The following is a 17,998-nucleotide window of genomic DNA, read 5'->3' on the forward strand; positions in this document are numbered from 1 at the left end:
ACTTTCCAGGAAGAGAAAGGTTGTAGTTTCTATTAGCTTGTAATCCCCATCGATATCATTGGCAGGCAGGTTTCTAAACTGTCCATATCCCACCAATGAGATGCAGTGAGTAGATGGAAATTGTGTCATCTTAAACAGTATGAGTATTAGTGAGGACTAATTATATGCTAAATAGGTTAAAAATAGGTGAAGTGCTACTTTAACAAAATGCATGTTTTCCCCAGCCTTACCTTGAGAATAGGAGACATGAAGACAGACAGTCCTGTCAGAAGGAAGACCACCACCCCAGTGACCCTCTGCTCTCTAGAATGACAGAAAAACAAAGTACACATCATGTTTATTGAGAGATTATCACTGGATCAATGTCAATCAATGACAAACTTGTCCATCTTTGCCATAGATGAGTAATATACTGTATAGTGTACAGTGACACTAACAGTAATGATGTACATTTATTATATTTATAGGAAATTACCCCCGGGAGTTAAAATAATATACCAGCTTTTAATCTTTACATTTTCTTTCTTTTCAATATACAGCCTTGGAGTAGAACCGCTGCTCCTACACTTGGAAAGGAGTCAGCTTAGGTGGTTCGGGCATCTAGTACGGATGCCCCCCGAGCGCCTTCCTAGGAAGGTCCTCGATGCACGTCCCACTGGGAGGAGACCCCGTGGCAGACCAAAGACCAGATGGAAGGATTATATCTCCAAACTGGCTTGGGAACGCCTCGGTATACTCCCTGCGGGAGTGGCGGAAGTTGCTCGGGTTAAGGACATCTGGAAGTCTCAGTGGAACTGTTACCCCCGCGACCCGATTCCGGATAAGCGGTTGAAGATGGATGAATGGATGGACTTTTGCATACTTATGTATTTATACAGTAAAAGCAAGTACTCCAGTACTTTAGCTCAAGAACACATTTGACCGAGGTGTATCTATCATTTTGTCCACCACTGCTCATACAGTATTATACAGTATGTTATACCTGGTTAATTTTCAATAGGCCTACAGTAAGACACAAGCGAGCGTGACTCCTAGTGTTACTCTGTGTCTTACCAATGTATCAATGTTGGAGGGCAACTATTCCAGTGTTCAACATGTTGGGCTAAAATGTTAATGTTCTACGAAGGTGGGTAATGTTCTCAGCCAGTGTGGGCAAAGCGAAGACAAGCACTGAGTTTCTTAGAAGTTAATTCTTAAAATTTTTATTTATATCTTTTTTTTTCTTCTTCTCTTTTTGGTTGGAGGGGAATGTCTTTTGACATAATATTTGTTTATAATATTAAAAATTGGTCTGTGACCCCCAAAGGGGTCTCGACACACTGTTTGGGAATCGTTGTTCTCCACCAATAGCGTCCTCGGTCCCTCCAGCAGGACATGAGAGGATGTTGGTTCAGCTTACAGCTGGAACAACCAGGAGGCTCATCAGGTGGCTCGTAAACACAGCAAAAATATATTTTAAAAGTGTCTTTGGAAGTGCATGCATGTGCGGTAACTTGCAGTCTTTTAGAAAACACTACAAGCATACACTGCATTAGTGTTAAGGTCTATTCTTTTGTTTTGTTTCTAAGTACATTTTAGGGACTTTTCTGCCTTTATTCGAATGACATGCAGCAAATCCACAGCCGGACTTGGTAATCAAACCCGGGACACGCTGTCAGGCATCAAAGCCTTGTAATCAGCATCCCTAAAGAGTTAAATTAACCAAAATGTCATAACGAACATACAGTAGGTGAAGAACTGCCTAAAATAACAGATCTACAAGCTCAAAAAGCGTAGCTTGTAGATTGGCTACAGTATTTTCTGCTAAATGATTTGGTGTAGAAGGAAAATAATAAGGGGACCAAGTATAGAACATCAGGAGGGGACCCCGGTCAAAACGTATTACATGGTTTAACCCTCTAAGGCCCGCATTAAGAAATACTTGAAATAAAAAATTGAAAAAAAACAGATGGTGTTGTAGGAGTCCTATTAAGAGGAAAATGTAATGTTTTTTTCAAAAAAATGTTTTTGTAAGATTTTATAGCCATAAATCAAAAATCATAAATCATGCTCTAATTTACATATGGGGGATATTTTTCACAATAATAACATATGTACATGTTCTAGACATTCTAATGATCACCAAAAAAAATAGTACAGGCATTTTACTTATGTTTTTGTGAGGTATAGCTTCCATGAAAAAGTGAGATGTTGTTCGTCAAAACTCTGGAATTTCAGCGGGTGTGGCGGGTGTGAATGTCAGCCCCTGTGGGGGGTATTTATATGCAAATAGTGTGGCCAATGGCATTGTAATACTAAACAATAGAATCCAATGGTGGTGTTTAGGTGGTAGGGGGAGCTAAAATAAAATGATTTAAACCTTTTTTTGGATAAAATACAAACGTTGTAATATTACAACCGTGGGCCTTAGAGGGTTAAGTGGTTAACACCTAGAACTCTGCATAATCCTATATTAAAATTGGCTTAAGGGAGGACCGGCCGGCCAGTGAACCTCTGACGTCACTCTGACTCGGACATAACCGTAAACAAACCCCACACGCCCATATTTAGGCATGTCACTATGACTCAGACATAACCATAAACAAACCCGTATATGCCCATATATATACTGTATATAGGCATACTGTGCCTGGTTGTCTGGTTGATCTGGTTGTCCAGAGCCACAGATCCGACCACTATGCGCATAGTCATGTGCATATACTGTATGGGAACGACCGACTTCAAACATGCCGTGCACCTCGACTGCGGTGCGCTGTATCCATACGTTATATAGATATATACGTACTGTAGATGAACTCCAGTAATCCATAAATAACCATACATTATAATCCTTGAATGTTTCTGAAGTCTTAGTAAACTGAGACAGAGCTCAGTCCCATGTGTTGTTGCGACCGTAGGGAGCTACTTACTGTAGAAACCTCCACCGGCTGTCCGTGGGTGAGTCACACTTTTGCCCTGCTCATATCTCCACAACCGTTGCCCCCATCCATGCCAAATTTTGCACACACACTCCTTGACTGCCAAACTACAACCTCCAAGGACCCCCGGAGCCCCAGGGACCCCCAGGTCCCTGGGGGACCCCCAGATGTAAAAAATGACCAAATGTGCTCACACGTCACACGTCACACTTTTTCCCTGCTTATATCTCCGCACCCGTTGACCCGATCCATGCCAGATTTTACACACACACACTCCTTGCCTGCCAAACTACAACCTCCAAGGACCCCCGGAGCCCCAGGGACCTGACCCCCAGATGTAAAAAATGACCAAATGTGCAAAAATGACCAAATGACCACCCCAACGGGGCTGCTCACGGGGAATTCCCGGGGACCACCGACTCCTGGTGCTCCAGAACGGATGCAAAAGTGGTGGCGCCCCCAGTGGAGGACCCTCTGCCACTGCAGCGCACATAAAATGCCGTAACTCGGGCTAGGAGCGTCCGGGAGAGCCGGGGCCGGTACCTATTCGTCCGCCAAGGCAACGCGGAGACCCCACCCCTCATTTCTCACATGGCCCTATTGTAGCGCCACCTTCAGGCCGATTTTTACAACACATTTTTGGACACTGCTCCTACAGTTTTTGCCCTAAAATTACGAATATCACTACACAGCATGTCTACACTCATGTCATCAACATGGATCAGGAAGATTTTGGAAAAACAAATTTTTGCCCTATTTGTGGAGATAAGCACCTACGGTCGCTTATCTCCCGATTAGGGAGTCTTACTGGTATATGTAGTCAGTATAATGTCACATGCTGGGCCTACCTCACACCCAGGAATTTGGGCTGCTCTCCGGGGGCCGATGTCTCCGTCTCCATCTTCAGACTGTCGATGTGAGCTATGGAGATGACGGTGGCAGCCACGTACCACGGCAGACCCATGAAAGAGCACACGATCATCAGTACGGCCACCCAGAACAGGTCCAGGTGGTAGCCTGCCCCTTTCTGACACACACAACAAACACACACACACACACACACACACACACACACACACACACACACACACACACACACACACACACACACACACACACACACACACACACAGTGGACAGTTAGTTTGGGGGCATCTTGCTCAGGCATGGATATAATATATACAGCATCAACAATTGCAATTACACTTCAGGAATGTTCTAGATGCTCTTACGCAGAGCCACTTATTGTCTTGAAACGTTTATTGAACTCTGGTCAATAAACAAGGGAAATATGCACATAAATAGAGAACCGGTAGGGCCTCAAAGAGACTATGCTACCAGGAAAACAAACCTAACATCTGTCTAAAAAAGAAAATGCTAATTAGAATAACACTCTGTACGTTTTAAACTATATGATACAAGGTAATCAATGACCTTGCAAAACAACCAGCCATAACTAGCTCTTCTTGCACCCTCATGCGGAGCACAAATTAAGCAAGCAAATCGCAGCGGTCTGAACGCTTACACACCTTCAGTTTGTGTTCCTTCCTGTTGACGATCACAGCGGTAATCTGCTGGTCCATGAAGAGCAGGATGGTGACCAGCAAGGCGGGCAGAGCGGACGCTAGGTAAACCCACCAGGGGTTAGTCCCTCCAAACGGGGGAACAAACCAGCCCCGTTTAGGACTTGTTGGCTAGAGGCGAGGAGCACACAACCGTATGGTTATAGTGGATCAACCAGATGGAAGGAAGCACTGATTTATACCAGTGGTTGTTGAGGCATTACATTTCGTATAACGTGAGGCGGTGTGAGCATGTAGATCCGCTATTTTCACAATTTCTGCCTCTAATATGTGATAATTTGGCCAATGTTTAATTTGTCATTTTAGAGGTATAAAAAGTCCTTCAATTGTCACTTTAGAAATGTGCAGATAACCTCTATACTAAACTTTATGTTGGTTTGTTTACTGTTGAGTGAGAAAACAATGTTGCACATTAAGTTAATCATCTGGGGACCCCTCAAAATAATTTGTCCGAAACCGTTTGTTTTGTTCGGAATCTACTGTATATCATTCCACAGGAAATACTCTGTAGACACTCTGGACTCACCTTGAATTCACTTGGCACAAGGAGTTTGGGGGTATCCACTCCTACGAGGATATCAACACCACAGAAGATAAGAATGGCCAAGATAATGGCAAAGTCACTGATGAGCTTCCTCACCTAGAAAAAAGAGACCAATTATTATTTTGTATGTAACAGGGACGTGCAGAGAATGTAGGTAGGGCCTGAAACTTCTAAAAGGGCCTTTTGGTGAAAATATTGAAAATAGCAGACCTCCAAGCGGCACGTTGTGAGCTTGGAGGTCGGCTATTTTCGGTACTTCATAACACACTAAACTAAGCATAAAAAGGCAATACTGGAGATGTGGTGTGGAGTTCTGGTCAGTGAGGGCAATTCTTTCAACATAAGATGCTGCATTCAAGTTCCGGAGAGTTTTCAATCCTTACGCTGGTGGGGAAGAAACGGCTGAACTTGAACTTCTTCAGACACATGGAGGTAGTGTAGGTGCCAAAGAACAGGATGAAGGACATCAGGGCGATGTCGGGGACAAAGTGGCAGGCCTTGCCCACCAGCTCGCCTCCGTACTTCACACATTCAAGCTTGGTCAGAGACGACCATGAGGCATTCTCCGGCTGTAGAGGAAAAAACAAGCTAGCAATAACATATTTGGCCAGTAGGGGTCACTGAAGAGTAATGCAGTAGGTCTTTATTTTGACCTTACAAGTATCAGAACAGATAAGAGGTTCACAAACGTTTCACCCAAAACAGACATTTGGTCTCTCCCCAGAAAGTTGGTGTCACATGTATAAAAAAATACACTATGAATTCAATAACATAAGCCCTATTTCAAAAATAGCACCTAGTGTGAAGTGAGCTGTACTTTTAATTAGTTATTTTCATCAAGCGTCCAGCTAAGCTTGACCAATGGGTCAATTGCGGGACACAACTGCTCACAACATTGCCAGCGTGTTGTGAGCGTTGTAGAGCGGCTATTTGCACTATTTTTGATAATTCAGGTCCAAATACGATTTGGGGGTCCTTGGCATGAAGATGTTGCAGCAGAATGGCCCAGTGAGCAATAGAAGGACTTACTAAATCAGTGTTGTTCCAGAACCAGACAGAGGTTCCTTCCAGTGGATCCCCAATGACGTCTGTACTGTTCTCTGTAAAAAAGAAAAAAAACAACAGACACCCTCAGCATAATATTGTACAACTCTCTAAGTACAGTACACACAAAACAAGACAGACTCTAATAATAGCACGGCCAATTGACCATCATGTTAAATGGTAAATGGTGCATATAGTGCCTTTATCCAAGGCGCTTTAGAATGAATATGCATTACATTCAAACAAACACACATTCACACCCCAATGGTGGAGGAAACCATGCCAGGCCAACCTGCTCATCGGGAGCAATCATGTGGTCCAGCGTCTTGCTCAAGGACACTTTGACACTAACTGTGGGGGAGCCCCGGATCGAAGAGCGGCCAGCCGGCCACTCTACCCCTGAGCCACTGCCGCCCATGTTGAGGTTGATTCATGTTGATATAAATAATATAACAGCCCCCACTCCTTTGGGGTATTTCTCTGGTCGCAGTAGATTTGCAAATACAGTACGTGGAATTTGTCCTCTGGATTTAACCCATCCTAACTATTAGGAACAGCGGGCAAGTGCCATTACTGCAGCACCCGTGGAGCTGTTAAGGATATAAGTGTGTTGCTTAGGGACACTTTGACACATGGTCTGGAGCCGGTCTGTTTCTCAGATGGGCCTGCTTACCCATTCAGCTATGGCCTCCATGTTGCTATGATGTCATACTGACTTCCAAATATGTTATTATATTATGTTATTAGTTATGGGCCTCTCCATCGACTTCCAGTATAAATATAAGTTAAATATATCAAAGTATAAAACATTATGAAATACATTTGGGGATTTACTGTACTTTGATAGTTATTTGCCTCTCCGTTGACTTCCAGTATAAATGTTAGGTAAAAACCAAGTTAAATATTTCAAAAAGTATAAAACATACAAAAGCTATTTGGGGATTTACTTCCCTGGCTTACTAGCAGCTTGCACAAGATATTTGGCGCTGATCAGGCCAGTGGTTTGCCATATTAGCTCCAGACACACAGAGACAGACAGAGGCAACCAGACCATGGTATAGACCAAATATAGCACATTTTGTTAAGAGATATGTTGTATAGTTTAATTTATATTAATGTATTAGTGAATTAATGTTCCCCATTGACTTGAATGGTAACATACACAAACTCACATTCAAGTACCGTATACGGCAACCAGACTTGCAATTTCTCAAAATTGCATCTTTCTAGTATATATGTTTAACCTGACGTGTTTGTGACATAATAATACCATAATATGGTTTGATTATCTGATATACAGTCCCCAGTCTATCATGGACTGGGTTCATGCCTGTTCTTTTGACTTTACAAGCACTGTGGTTTGTTGTGTCAGATGCTCCCCAGTCGCCACACCACAAGAGGCCAGTGATGACTTTTTCACAAACTCAATATTTAAAGACTCAGCTCAGTGGTCAGCAGCCTTTCAGAGTTTACTCTGCACTGGCATGTTGACAGCTGTCCACTCCCCTAGTGCACTACACTGCATGGAGCTGAAAATGTATGCGTGCGTGCGTGCCTGTGTACGTGTGCGTGTGTGTGTGTGCGCGTGTGTGCGTGCGTGCTCTAAATAAAAGCAGCAGGGGTATAACAAGTGATCCTGGTCTAAGTTTGTGGGCCCTTCAAACTTTACATTTCACCACTGCATCAATCCAATGGCTTTGAGATGCATCTGCAAAGGCTGGTTCTGATTCACTAATCATTTATTCCACTCTGTTAGGGCAGACAGGACAGGGGTTTATTTATTATCCAGCCAGCTCTTGTAAAACCCATTTACTGTCATAGAATTCCCTGACCTGTATCAAAGAAGTGCCAGGGCAAGGCCTGAGCCATGTCACACCATTTAGATGACCGTATCCTTCTGAGCACTATACATTTAGCTTTTGTTTGTTCTTTTACCTTTATTTACCCACGGTAGGTATGCTGAGAACAAATGCTGTTATTCAGCAAGCCATGCACAATATTAAAACCTGGGAGCTGACCAGTACAAACAGTCTCATGTTGGCCACTGAGCTGCAACACAGCAGTTGGGGATTCAGTGTATTATTCAAGGAGACTTCAGCTGTGTTGGGGGGGAGGGGAGTGGAACCTTTTTGGCAACAAGCACAATTCTCTAACCTTTAGGTCACCGCTGCACTAATTGACCATGGGCTACAATAAATACCTTTGCCGAAAATAGTTCACCACATGCTCACAACGCATTAATTTGAAAAATAGTTGCAAATAAGGTGAATTGATCCCAGTGCATGACGGAGGACGATTTCACGATAAATTAAATCTCCACAAAAGAGTGTTTCTTATCACGATAAACGATAATATCGCTTATCGTCCCATATCTCTATTTGCGGCCTTACCTAAAATGGCGGGGGCCATGCAGAGGCAGTCGTACTGCGTCACAAGGTCTTCCCTGAAGTCTGGGTTGATGGGGTAGTGGTGAGAGAGCTTGATCATCTTCTTGAAGGCATCGTAGATGAATATGAAGCTGATGAGCGAGGAGAAGCCCTCCTCTGTGAAGCGGGTGAAGTACTGCACCATGTAGCTGGCGTCGGTGGCCACCAGAACCAGGCAGAAGAAGGCGGACCACAGGCCGATCCACAGGCGGAACTCCAAGTAGTCAAACTCATGTTCTCTTTATAGGAGCAAACAGAGAACGGTCATCCACTGCTAAGCCTCATAACTATAATAAATGTTCATGTTTCCTGACCTCAATTACACCCAAAAATTCATACATTCAACATTCAGTGTTTTTTCTGTAATCTTTAGTTTTTAGAATAATTAGGCTCAGAAAAATGGGTTCATTTGCCTCTGGACGTACGCATCATCATCCAGGGGAGGATGTGGTTGCAGGTGAGGGTGAACGCAACAACTGAACTGGTAAATGGTAGCCTAAATGGTAAATGGTGCATTGGAAGGATACAAACACAGTGGAAAGTAACATCAAAGGTGATACACCCTCCCCTACAACCACATCCTCCCCTGGATGATGATGCGTAGGTCCAGAGGAAAATTAACTCACTTTTCTGATCCTAATTATTCCAAAAACTACAGATTACAGAAAAACCACAGAATGTTGAATGTTAATTCTGGGGGGTGTAATTGAGGTCAGGAAACTTGAAAAAAGCCACATGTCATGGCCCCTTTAAAGATGTAGATTAAAAAGTCTTTCTGAATCAATGTGGATGGCAGAGTCCACACCACAACTATAACAAAGACAATGGTGAATGATATCGTCACTGTCGGGAAGAAGTTTCAAATGTGTATGTTTTTTGTTTTTTTGTAAAGTAAAGCCCTGCTTCATCATACAAGGCTGTCGCATAAAAGTAGTGAAAACAGCATATCTACAAGAACACAAATAGTTTTAAAAATGATAAATACAAAACGGACGTTTTGGACATACAAGGTTTCCATCCGACAACAACAATATACTAATACTAACAGTTATACATTTCTTTCTTTAACATGTTGTGACTGCCTCCCACAAACACACGTACTTGCTGAAATTGAAGAGCAGCCGTTCAAAGACCAGGACAGGGCCCGTGCTACTGAGGATGGTGAGAGGCTGTCCACCCAGCAGGCAGAAGACGCCACCGGCTATCGCCGTTCCCAGGAAGCTCTCCAACACTCCCTGCACACACAGAGGGACATTTTGATTGATTGAGTATTTTATTAGACAAAAATGGAGAACAGTACAGTAAGTATTGTCAATACAATAAAAAATGTAGTACGGTACAAGTACAGTTAAACACCCTGCCTAAAATGAGCATCCCAAATAAATCCTTTTACCGTCTTTTTTACGTCAGAAGTCCTTGGTATTCAATTCATGGACATAACAAATAGCAAGCAAAATATATATTAAAAAAGAAAAAAAAACATTCAAAAATCAGCAGTGTTGTAGAAGGAGAATTTATTGCGACCGTTAGGGCGCAGTTTAGTATCAAAACCTCCACCGGCCGTCCGTCCGTCGGTCACACGTCACACCTTTGCCCTGCTCATATCTCCGCATCAGTATGACATCACACTGCTGACATCAGTATGACATCACACCGTACACAAATGACTCTTATATAAGACCGGCAAGAAACAGTGGTCTAAAACAGTGGTTGCTATGGTAACCAGTTGGTTGCTAAGGTAAAAAACATGGTTGCTATGGTAAACAGTTGGTTGCTAGGGTAAACAGTTGGTTGCTAGGGTAAGAAAACATGGTTGCTATGGTAAACAATTGGTTGCTAGGGTAAACAGTTGGTAAAAAACATGGTTGCTATGGTAAACAGTTGGTTGCTAGGGTAAACAGTTGGTTGCTAGGGTAAGAAAACATGGTTGCTATGGTAAACAATTGGTTGCTAGGGTAAACAGTTGGTTGCTAGGGTAAAAAAAACATGGTTGCTGTGGTAAACAGTTGGTTGCTAGGGTAAACAGTTGGTTGCTAAGGTAAAAAACATGGTTGCTATGGTAAACAGTTGGTTAGTAGGGTAAACAGTTGGTTGCTAGGATTTGTTGATGTAAATGTTCACATAGAGTGTAATAATTGGTAAAACAAACTTTTGGCCTATTTGTGGAGATAAGCGACCAACGGTCGCTTATCTCCCGATTAGGGAGTCTTACTGGTATTTGTCTTAATGGGTTTTGTTATCAGATCGTTGTATCTCCTGTGCTTTTTCCCCATTTTCTCCCCAAGGGGGAGCCGATAAAACACAGAGTGGCATAGTTGAGAATTGTTAAACTTTTCCGCATGCCGCTGTGCGGCGAGACCGAGTGTTAGCCAACCAGAAGCATGCGGTGCCCTGAAGCAGGAGTGGAGTACAGTAGGCGTAGACAAACTAGCAGTTGTACAGCATATCTAAAATGAACCAAGATTGAGCAACTGCGTGGCCTATTTCTTAACTAAAATGTATACTGTACTCAAGTGTCTGTATTTGTGCAAGTCTCCTTCCTGGGTTGAGCTCTCTTAGGCCAGGGCTCCACCAAAATGACGGCGTCGTGCCGGCGTCGGACGGCGTCAAAAAATGAACCGGAGCGAATTTGAGCTAGCAGTCAGATTCTACACTGCTCAAATGTCTTCGCCGTTGCTGATGTGAATTCAACATTTTACATGGTGCTGCTGAGCAAAGGCTTCATATGTTAAGCTTGGATCGATGCAGGCATTCAGCACATACCACTGTTAGTCCCTTTATTCCCTTAGTGATCACTGAGTGACCACAGCATTGGGTGGCCAAAGGCCAACATGGTAAGATGATAGGAACCACACAGAAATAAGGTTCCCTAACCTAATCTAGTATAATCAGCCATTACCAAACATGTCAGATAAATGACTGACCTGCATGTTTTCTGTAGCATCTCCCAGCAGACCACCAAAGGTAATGGCATTTGTCACAGTTCCCAGGTAAATAAACAAAATGGCAGACAGGGCTTGGATGTGAAATGCATCCGTGAAGTCGCTGACAAAGAACGGTATTTTCCTTTTGATATCAAGTATGAGACCACCGCAAAACCTGGAACGACAGAAGCAGACCACACATTTTGTTTAATGACATCCTAGGAATGCAGATGTTCACAACAACATCGACCACAAGAACACAAAAAGAGCCTTCCGAATTACTGTAGTAATGTGTTGTTTTCTCATGACACAGTTAGCTATTGATTATGTTCTTCACGATTATTCATATTACTTGTATTTCTTTTGAACACTTTGTTCTTACATGTCAGCGAATTGATTAACCTCTTTAGGGGTGTTTTATACTTTGTTGCTCGTCTCTAGAATGAAAATAGTATATCTACAAACTCAGAGGAGCTGTGAGCTTGTATTACTACTATCAGCTATTATTCTCGCTATTTCGGAATAGTTTTGTTATTTTTAAAAGCTCTTCGCCTATGACACGACCAAAAAAGTGATCAATTATTGTTATTATTATTATGAATCAATAGTTGTATTAAATTATCGATTATGTTTGCTCCCCTATACTGGGTATACCAGTACTGTACGTCCATATTGTGTTTAGTTTGACGTCATGCAGTCATACCTGCCAGTCTTCTGTAACTCTTCTCCAATCTGATGACCCCCTCCATGACCTCCGTCATGTGGCATGTCACCATTCATCTGTGCGTTGTCACCCTTCTTTCTGAAACACACACATGCACATACACACAAACGTTTTATGGGAGGGAGGGGTTTCACTATTGATTACTGCAGTGGTTCTCAACCTTTTCAGGCCACAACCCGCAAAATACCGGTAGTCATATTTTAACTGGGGACCCCCTACCCTGACGAGCACTAAGAGTTGGGGAATTACATTTTGTATAACATGGTTCTATTGTGAAAATAGCAGATCTACATGCTCACAACACCTCGCGTTGGAAGGCGTTGTGAGCATGTAGATCAGCTATTTTCACTATTTCTGCCTCTAATATTTGACAATTCTGGCCAATGTTTAATTTGTCATTTTAGAGGTATTAAAAAGTCCTTAAATTGTCACTTTAAAAATGTGCAGATACCCTCTATACATTTAAACTTTATGTTGGTTTGTTTACTGTTGAGTAAGAAAACAATTTTGCACATTAGGTTAATCATCTGGGGAAATAATTTGGGGACACCCCTGGGGGTCCCGACCCACAGGTTGAGAACCACTGGATTACTGTACTGTAAATATACATGAAAACAATTACTGTGGCTACTGTAGGGTCCTGCAATTAAGTCAACTATATTTAATTAAATAAGTATAATCATAGCTCAGTATCCTGAGTAACCATTTAATATGACCTCCCCTGGGTTCTGATTATGGTGATTCATTCATAACTAAGCATGAATGTCCTCACCCTATCTACTGTTTTGAACGAACACGATTGTCCTGTCAAACGTAGCAAAAGACAGAATAGCAGATGACAACATAAGAGCCACGTGTGTGACTACAAAGAGGCACTGTGTGAGTCCATGAATAAAGACCTTTTGTCAGCGGAGGGAATGGATTTGGGAGGTTCTATCCTGATGGCAGGGTCCCACTCTCCAGGGGGCAGCACAATCACCTCATCCAGGAACTCGTCGATGCCGGCCAGCAGGTCAAGTCGATCCCTGGCCTTATAGGCGATGTCATGGAAGATCTTAACAGAGACGGATGGACGCACAGCATTGTATTAATGGCTTCTTCACTGTGGTCAATCCAATTCTAATCCGATCATTTAAAAATTGCGATTCGAAAGGGCAATTTGTTTAAGTCCTTTTTCTTTTTGTATGTAATGAAAATGTCTTTATTTCTTTGAAAATATATAAGCTGAAAAGGAAGTGGCCCTCGATCCAGACACCGAAAACAACTGATCTACAAGCTCACAGGGGGCCACGATGCAATGCGCTGTGAGCTTGCACATGCAGATCGACTATTGTCAGTGTGTGACACTGGCGCACAACAACTGTACGTAAGTATAAATCAGGTTTCTTAAGTCATACCTCATCTGTCATGAGCGTGGCAATGGCTCTCCCGATTTCATGATATGACTTTCCTTTGCCTTTAGGTCCCAGTAGAATGAATAAAAATCTGAAAATGGCAAAAAGGAAAATAAATAAATAAATAGTATATTAATCAACAGGTGCACCTTGGACACTGAGTAGAGTAATGCATTTAAAGTATATGAGAAAAGATGCATGTTTTTTTTAAGGAATTCTTACTATTAATTAATATAAACTATACTATACCATATCAAAGTTTTATTGGAAGCACAGAAAAGAGAAATCAGACAACCATTGGATGTCCGTTCAAGTTCTACCACACATTTCTGTCCCCTTAAATAAAAGGTATCAATTGACCTTATCCTTATTATTATTACTAGGAGATCCCTGTATTTGCCTGACGGGCGGCCGAGCATCTAGTCGAGGACCGGCCGACTCGGGAACGATGTAAATAGGGAATGAATGCCCCACCCTTTAATGCAAACCCCATTATACCTGTTGTCATACGACCTGTTTTGACCATCTGTTTTCTTGTGTCCATTTATGCCCATACATGGAGATATCTGTTTGTCTGCGTCCATGTTATGCCCATATACGGAGATCTCTGTATCTGTCTTCTGTGTCCCTTTTATGCCCATATATGGAGATCTCTGCCCTTCGGGCGGCCAAGCATCTAGTCCAGTGCCGGCCTACTCGGGAACGATGTAAATAAGGAATGAATGCCCCACCCTTTAATGATATCTGTTTGTCTGCGTCCATGTTATGCCCATATACGGAGATCTCTGTATCTGTCTTCTGTGTCCATTTTATGCCCATATATGCCCTTCGGGCAGCCAATCGTCTAGTCGGGGACCGGCCTACTCGGGAACGATGTAAATAGGAATGAATGCCCCGCTCTTTAACGCAAACTCCATTTATCTGTTTGCCTGTGTCCATTTATGCCCATATATGGAAATATATTTCTGTCTGCGTCCATTTTATGCCTATATATGGATATCTCTGTATCCGTCTGTCTAAGGACCCTGCAATAATACGCAGCCTGCTTGCTTTGTCACCCGTGGGGAATGATGCCCCTCCGGTTGTTAGGCAATACCCATCATACCCGTTGTTCCGGAAAATCGCGTATTGGGTGGGGTCGAGGCCGGGCACTGCACTCCCTGCTGTGGCGGGGAACGCGCATGCCGAATTTGAAGCCGGTGGGAAGAACAGTACGTGATGTCAGAGCCTTTTATGAAGTGATGTCACAATGAGTCAGCGATTGCGCCGATTTCCTCCGGAACAGCCTGATGTCAACAATCAGCTCCGCATAAGGAGATTCCAAACGTTTCACACAGTATACACCCAACAGCAAGAGTAGAGGGACAAGATCCATTGAGATTAAGATTAGTACTATATTTGTCTAAATGAAGTAAATATTTTGTATGTTTCCCTCACAGGTTAACATTGTAGCTTATTATGTCTCCGTTTGCTTGAGAGTATAAACATTTTAGCTTGTTACCCAAAAGAGAAATTAGACCTTTGCCCAGGACCCAAACTAGTGAAAATAGCAGATCTACAAGCTCACAACAAGTCGTTTTGCGCCGCGTTGTGAGCTTGTAGATTGGCTATGTTCACTCTTCTTGAACTTTTTTTTTTATATATAATTTTTGTTTTATAATTTATGGAATTCCTTAAATTTATCCATGAAATTACTTTTTTTGTATGTTTTAAAATAATAATAATTAAAAACAAAATGTAGGACCCAGTGGCGGAGCGACCCCCCGCCGGGCCCTAATGCGAGGTTTTCACCACAGCCCCCCCCCCCCCCCCAACGATCCTTCAAAATTGGTCAGAAACAGCGCAGCACAGCGGCTGCCAACACAATAAAATAGCCTACAGTAGGCAACAGCGGCCATCAGAACACTATAGGTACAGTATAAATCAGGGGTCTTCAACGTTTTCAGGCCAAGGACCCCTTAGTTGAGAGAGAGATGAAGCAGGGACCCCCACAACCTGTTCAGAGATTCCATAGTTTAATCGTTTGACAGCACAATCATCAGTGTATTTTGGATTCATGTCAATTTGTGTTTCAGATATTTAACCACTTGAACCATCATTACCTAATAAACTTGTCCCTTTCCCCTCTAAAACAAACCTCTTTGCCGAAAATAGCCGATCTACAAGCTCACGAGCTTAGATCTGCTATTTTTGGCTACAGTTCTCATAATATGGACACTAGGTTCAAGTGGTTAATATAAAAAGGATTGGAAGATTTGGAGGACCCCCTGTAGTAACTTTGTCTGAGGACCCCCTGTTGAAGACCCATGGTATAAAATGCTATTAATTACCTTTGAGTGGAAATTCTGTTCCTAATCCTCCTCCTCTGAGTCACGGACTGTACAACAATATCCTACTTGCTTCTGTAGCCTACAATTCTTTTTCTTTTTTAATAGGGCGGCGGGCCCACCAAAGAAATCAGATAATAGTTTCAGAGCCATGCTGTAGAACTACCGATAACAGACTTAACCGCTAAACAGACGGGGTGCTCCATTCCACCACAACGGCAGAGAGAAGCATGCCTACCGCTAAAAGTAAACAGGAAACAGCTGTTCTCAAGCAACTGATGTGATAGGGCAATCAGTCAAGAGGGGCAAAAGAGTGTCTTCTCAATCCGGTAGGCATTTTTTTTTTAATTATTATTATTTTTTTATTTTTTTCCGGAGCGGTGGCAGGCCCTCTCCCACCCGGGCCCTAATGCGACTGCATTGGCTGCATCGCCTATAGCTCCGCCCCTGGTAGGACCCCAAAACCGACCCACAAATGGGTACCGACCCAGTGTTTGGGAACCAGTGTTTTAAAATGACGTCTGAGTTCCTAGAGTATGTTTCACTGTTGCATGCTGGTTACCTGGTGGGAACAGGAACCTCTGTCAGGGCCCCGAGCATCACAGCTTCCTTCAGGCGAACCAACGCCACAAAGGGTGCGTCCAGGAAATCCACCTCCCCCACCAAGATGTTGGAGGCCTCAGCGTCTCTGGGTAACTTCTTCATGAACTTGTTCCTCAGCTGAAAGGCATAGAAAGAAGGGGGAGCGAAGGGGGTAGGTTAGGGGAGGCAGGCGTTAAGAAGACATTTATAGAGTCGTGTCCAAAAGTTTTCAAAAATAGCAGATTTACAAGCTCGCAGCGCGAGCTTGTATATCTGCTATTTTTCACTAGTTAAAGCATTACATAATGATTAAAGTGAACCTGTTCCTCAGCTGAAAGGCATAGAAAGAAGAGGAGGGGGGGTAGGGTAGGGAAGGGGAGGCAGGCGTTAAATGTTACGTTCACACCAGCAAGCTACCTTTCCCTGGAACTAGACAAGCTTTATATCAAACACGGCAATCAGTCTTTGGAATCCGAAACCTTCCCATTCAAGCCAAATACCAAACCAGGAGGCACCCGAGGAGAAGGAGGTAAATGATTAGTGGTAACAAATCAGAGGTGGAAGTAAGATGAACTCAGATTTTTTTTGTTTTTTTTAACTAGTAGCAATACCACAATGTGGAAATACGTACGTAAAAGTACTCACTATGCAGTTTTTTTTTTCCAAATCTAACTACAAGATCTACAAGCTCACAATGCTCACTTGTAAGCTTGTAGATCGTCTATATTCGGATACACAAAGTATAAAATAAGGCTAAAATAGGGGTTATGCTGTATATGTTTTTGTAATAATAAATAATAGTTTAAAATAGTTTTTTTTGTGGAGTAAAAAGTAGGATATTTGCCTCTGAGATGGAGTGGAAGGAGTATAATTTAAAATTGAAAGTATCTAAAATCTGTACATTAGGTACAGTACTTGAGTTGATTTGGATTGTATTTTACTTAAAGCCATACTGTGTAAGTTGCCCAACTAGTGGTCATTAGCCCTATAGCAAACCGCGGTCGCGTCCGCGTCTTTCGTCCGTTTTTCGTACCTTCAGACCCCCGCGTCTGCCTCCACCTCGCTGAGATCTATCTTTTAAGGGGTCCCTTGTTCCTGTGCGTTCAGTAATTCCAGAGATACGGACTCCTTCACCCTGCCTGGTAGGCGAAATTACCTAGAGAAGGGATGGTACAAACGGGCGACAACAAATATGGCTGCCATAGCGACCCCACTTCAAGATGCGCTGTGATTGGCCGGCAGTTGTATAACCCTCGCTGTGATTGGCCGGTAGTGTGATGACGCAATTTTGGCGCGAGATCCGGTCCACGGCAAGGATCTCAGTTTACATATAGAGAAGGCTTTACAGGCTGAAATTCACGGCGCGGATCTTCTAAAACTTTTGTGATTTAATAGTTAGGAGAATTTTAAGATTTGTTTTATAAAAAAAGTTACATAGTACAACTTTAAGTAAAATGTATTTAGTTACCTTCCACCACTGGCATTTGTGTGTGTGTGTGTGTGTGTGTGTGTGTGTGTGTGGTGCATGTGTG

The 17,998-nt window shown here is 42.8% G+C and overlaps 1 protein-coding gene across 2 annotated transcripts in view; it reads right to left on the reverse strand.

Moving 5' to 3' along the window:
• slc4a4a (solute carrier family 4 member 4a) overlaps positions 1 to 17,998 on the reverse strand; it is a gene marked incomplete at its 3' end in the record, with an annotated part of 72,677 nt that overhangs the window by 11,052 nt on the left and 43,627 nt on the right. For both annotated transcript variants that reach the window (XM_080739632.1, XM_080739633.1), the window contains exons 7-19: positions 16,447 to 16,604; positions 13,561 to 13,648; positions 13,030 to 13,217; positions 12,143 to 12,241; positions 11,440 to 11,614; positions 9,617 to 9,750; positions 8,480 to 8,754; positions 6,075 to 6,145; positions 5,429 to 5,614; positions 5,028 to 5,141; positions 4,448 to 4,612; positions 3,767 to 3,945; positions 231 to 303 (exon numbers count right to left, since the gene is read on the reverse strand). In XM_080739632.1, coding sequence (XP_080595758.1) covers positions 231 to 303; positions 3,767 to 3,945; positions 4,448 to 4,612; positions 5,028 to 5,141; positions 5,429 to 5,614; positions 6,075 to 6,145; positions 8,480 to 8,754; positions 9,617 to 9,750; positions 11,440 to 11,614; positions 12,143 to 12,241; positions 13,030 to 13,217; positions 13,561 to 13,648; positions 16,447 to 16,604 — 1,905 coding nt within the window. The remainder of the gene's footprint in view (positions 1 to 230; positions 304 to 3,766; positions 3,946 to 4,447; positions 4,613 to 5,027; positions 5,142 to 5,428; positions 5,615 to 6,074; positions 6,146 to 8,479; positions 8,755 to 9,616; positions 9,751 to 11,439; positions 11,615 to 12,142; positions 12,242 to 13,029; positions 13,218 to 13,560; positions 13,649 to 16,446; positions 16,605 to 17,998) is intronic.

Source organism: Nannobrachium achirus, assembly GCF_963921795.1.
Source record: "Nannobrachium achirus genome assembly, chromosome: 12".
Taxonomy (NCBI): domain Eukaryota; kingdom Metazoa; phylum Chordata; class Actinopteri; order Myctophiformes; family Myctophidae; genus Nannobrachium; species Nannobrachium achirus.